The sequence below is a fragment of the Octopus bimaculoides genome, chromosome 30 (assembly GCF_001194135.2).
Source record: "Octopus bimaculoides isolate UCB-OBI-ISO-001 chromosome 30, ASM119413v2, whole genome shotgun sequence".
Classification (NCBI taxonomy): domain Eukaryota; kingdom Metazoa; phylum Mollusca; class Cephalopoda; order Octopoda; family Octopodidae; genus Octopus; species Octopus bimaculoides.
In genome coordinates this window covers 5,145,400-5,149,649 of record NC_069010.1, presented here as the reverse complement: position 1 = coordinate 5,149,649, position 4,250 = coordinate 5,145,400, and the positions used below count along the sequence as shown (strand labels likewise).

General features: G+C 41.8%; 1 protein-coding gene across 1 annotated transcript in view; it reads left to right on the top strand.

Annotated features, from left to right (window-relative positions):
* Position 1: 1 nt before the first annotated feature.
* LOC106874212 (ankyrin and armadillo repeat-containing protein) overlaps positions 2–4,250 on the top strand; it is a gene marked incomplete at its 5' end in the record, with an annotated part of 15,585 nt that continues 11,336 nt past the window's right edge. Inside the window, 3 exons of the mRNA XM_014921871.2 lie at positions 2–1,520; positions 2,512–2,756; positions 3,895–4,051. Coding sequence (XP_014777357.1) covers positions 2–1,520; positions 2,512–2,756; positions 3,895–4,051 — 1,921 coding nt within the window. The remainder of the gene's footprint in view (positions 1,521–2,511; positions 2,757–3,894; positions 4,052–4,250) is intronic.

The following is a 4,250-nucleotide window of genomic DNA, read 5'->3' as shown; positions in this document are numbered from 1 at the left end:
TGTGGAGAGATACATTGAAGAGGACCCAGAGCTGTTGGAGTATGAGACTGCCGATGACTTGAACTCAACGCCTTTTCTGCTGGCCGTAACAGGGGGTAAACTAGAATGTGTGCAATTCCTGATAAAAAAAGGGGCCAAAATCGGTGCCCAGAATTCCAAACATCAAGGGGCCATTGAGATTTCACTGCTAAACAAAGATAAAGCAATTCTCCAGTATTTCATCGATGCCAAGTTTCCTGAACTTCCTGTCTGGAAGAAATTGTTCCAGTGTCTGCTGTCGGATGTCAACAAAGAGGCCGCAAAAGCTGCTGAATGTCTCGAGATGCTAACGGAACCGTATCGGGAGTCAATGGAAGGGGACAACCCAAATTGGAATTGTCTACTTCAAGAAGGCGGCATTAGTGCTTTGATAAAACTGCTGCGTGGAAACATATGCCCCACTGTTCAAAGCCCCATCGTACGGTCGTTGTTGAACATGGTACAATGTGAACAGACAGCAAGTGAAATGGTGAAAAAAGGCGTGATGATAACTCTAGCAAAGCTCCTCAACTCAGGGGAACGAGATGTATTAAAAGCCAGCACGATGCTTTTAATGGAACTTGCAAATGTTCCTCAATATGCCGATGCCGAGATTGCGGAAAATATTCCAACAATTATAGTAGATGTCATCGGCAAACAAACCAACACTGATGTCCTTGTTATAGCACTTCAAGTTCTCTCCAACATTGCGGCTTCCAAACCCGAAAACCAAACTGCTGTGGTCAACACGGAGAATTTAGTAGCCAACGTGGTCAATCTGTTTAAGCTCTACTACAACAGTAAATCCATGAGCAATGATCTGACAAATTCTGTTCAAAACTTTGTATCGTCAAACACTGCCGCTCAGTGTTCCTTTATAGAGAAAGGAATATGTGGACCTCTGACCATGATTCTTACCAAAGTTCGCGTGCGTGAGCTGCAGTTAAATGCTGTCGATACTATTCATTATCTTGCCGTAAACAACCCACAGACACAGAAGGTAATACTAAGCGAACAACTTGACAAATACCTCATGCAACTCTTTAGCAAAGGGAGATCAGAAAAGCTTCAAGAGAAAACAGCCAGTAGCCTTTGGGCAGTTGCAGGAAGCGATGTCTATGTCCAACGCATGATGGCCACGAGAATGGGGGTGCCTCTTTTATTGAGCTTCATAAAGTCGATGACTGAGAACCTTCATTACATTGGTTCTGAGGCTCTCAGTGTGCTGGCCCAGGGCCCAATCAGTTACCGAAACGAAATTGCTCCTCAAGGAACTTTAACCCTTGTCCAACTATTGCGAACTCAACAGGAAGATATTGTCCTCAGTGCCACTCGCACTCTACGTCACCTCTGTGTTGCTACCGGATTTGTAGCCTATCACCACAACCAGCTACTAATTACCCAAACCAATGGTGCCAAACAGCTCTCGGCATTGATGGTCAATTCTAAAAATCTCTATATCAAAGTGGAAGCGGCTCTAACTCTGGCCTACATATCCTTAGGTTAGTCTTAAACTTTTGCAAAATTTTATCATTATTAACCCTTTTGTATCCACACTATTCTGTCAAATGTAATACTTCTTAATTCATATAGGCACAGGCAGGGCTGTGTGTTAAGATGATTGCTTCCCAACCACATGGTCCTGAAACTTTTATTATTATTATTATTAACATTATTGTCACATGACAGCTTTACCCTTCTTTAGTTACAGCGCATGATGTCTAATTGTTTTATAATTTTTATAATTTTTACATTGTTTTTATTTACCTTTTAATTACATACATATATATGTATGTATGTAGGTATATATGTGTATGCGTATATGTATGTATGTATGTATATATATATATATATGTATGTGTGTGTGTGTGTGTGTGTGTGTGTGTGTGTGTGGAGGCGCAATGGCCCAGTGGTTAGGGCAGCGGACTCGCGGTCATAGGATCGCAGTTTTGATTCCCAGACCGGGCGTGGTGAGTGTTTATTGAGCGAAAACACCTAAAAGCTCCACGAGGCTCCGGCAGGAGTATGGTGGCGAACCCTGCTGTACTCTTCCACCACAACTTTCTCTCACTCTTACTTCCTGTTTCTGTTGTGCCTGTAATTCAAAGGGTCAGCCTTGTCACACACTGTGTCACGCTGAATATCCTCGAGAACTACGTTAAGGGTACACGTGTCTGTGGAGTGCTCAACCACTTGCATGTTAATTTCACAAGCAGGCTGTTCCATTGATTGGATCAACTGGAACCCTCGACGTCGTAAGCGACGGAGTGCCAACAACAACATGTGTGTGTGTGTTTGTATGAAAGTAGTTCTGGTTGTATATATATGTATAATGGGCTTCTTTTCAGTTTCCATCTACCAAATCCACTCAAGGCTTTGGTCAGCCCAACATTCTAGTAGAAAAGACACTATAGCCTCGGGTTGACCACAGTGGTATTGAACCCAGAACCATGTAGTTGAAAAGCAAGCTCAATATATCCCGTAATCTTACAGGTAATCTGGCAACCATGGAGACAGTGAAACGAAATACAAGCTTCACCTACTCTCACATCATGGATTTAATACTCTGCGGGGATAAGAAGGTGCAGCTCACTGCTGGGATGGCCCTGGCAACATTCGCATACAACAGCACGTCGCAGCAGAGGGAAATGGCAGAGCTGGGTGGCGTCAGACTGTCTTGGTTTCGGGCATTCCTTGAGTCAGATGACGAATACTTTCGTTGCAGCAGTGCATTTCAGGTATTTCTATTATGTTAGTTAATCCAGTGTGTGTGTGTGTGTGCATGCATGCATGGGGTACTGTGACCTCTTTGCAGAAACAGCTGTAAAAAAAACTGCTCTTCTTTCTCTATTCTAGAAATTACTGCTACTTTATATGTAAAACACAATTCTTACTCTCACTCTTTCTTCCTGTTTCTGTTGTGCCTGTAATTCAAAGGGGTCAGCCTTGTCACGCTGAATATCCCCCCGAGAACTACGTTAAGGGTACACGTGTCTGTGGAGTGCTCAGCCACTTGCACGTTAATTTCACGAGCAGTAGGCGGTTCCGTTGATCAGATCAACTGGAACCCTCGAATTTAATGCATTTTTCATTTATGATGAAGCCTAGAGGCACACCCATGTACCCTAATTTTATCTACCGAACACTACAGTTCTCTGAATAGATGGAAATAACATGTGGGGTACTGTGACCTCTTGGCAGAAACAGCTGTAAGAAACTGCTCTTCTTTCTCTATACTAGAAATTACTACTACTTTATATGTAAAACATAATCTTTACACATGTATATATATTCTCAGAATTGTTTAAAATAAATAAACAGAAGTAATATAATGTCTAGCAGTTGATGCATAATACCTCTGGATCCTCTCCATTTTCTTCTTGCCATATATATATATATATATATATGCACATACCAGGAGTGGCTGTGTGGTAAATAGCTTGCTTACCAACCACATGGTTCCGGGTTCAGTCCCACTGCGTGGCACCTTGGGCAAGTGTCTTCTACTATAGCCTTGGGCCGACCAAAGCCTTGTGAGTGGATTTGGTAGACGGAAACTGAAAGAAGCCCGTCATATAAATGTATATATATATATATGTGTGTGTGTGTGTGTGTCTGTGTTTGTCCCCCCACCATCGCTTGACAACCGATGCTGGTGTGTTTACGTCCCCTGTAACTTAGAGGTTTGGCAGAAAGTGACCGATAGAATAAGTACTAGGCTTACAAAGAATAAAGTCCTGGAGTCGATTTGCTCGACTAAAGGCGGTGCTCCAGCATGGCCGCAGTCAAATGACTGAAACAAGTAAAAGAGTAAAAGAGTATACATATATATGTTCATATATGCTAGTAGTAACCAATATATGTTGTACCTTACAGATAGTTATCTTAGCCCGGATCATTACAGATGAAGATAAAGCCATCACATCAGCGATGGGAATTAGGATATTGGTTGATCTTCTAGAGAATTCTGTTAATGATGCAATTTTGACACTGGCGGCAGATTGTGTGGCGCGGCTGACACACACAAGAGCAGGTAACTAATTTGGGATGTGTGTGTGTGTACTGTGCATGTGTGTGTGTGTATTGTGTGTGTGTGTGTGTGTGTGTACGTGTACATATATATATGTATATATATATATATATATATATATATATTAAGAAAAAGTAGGCAGTCAAAATATTAGATAATTCTCTAAACAATTATCCAAAATTCTGACTACCTACTTTTTCTT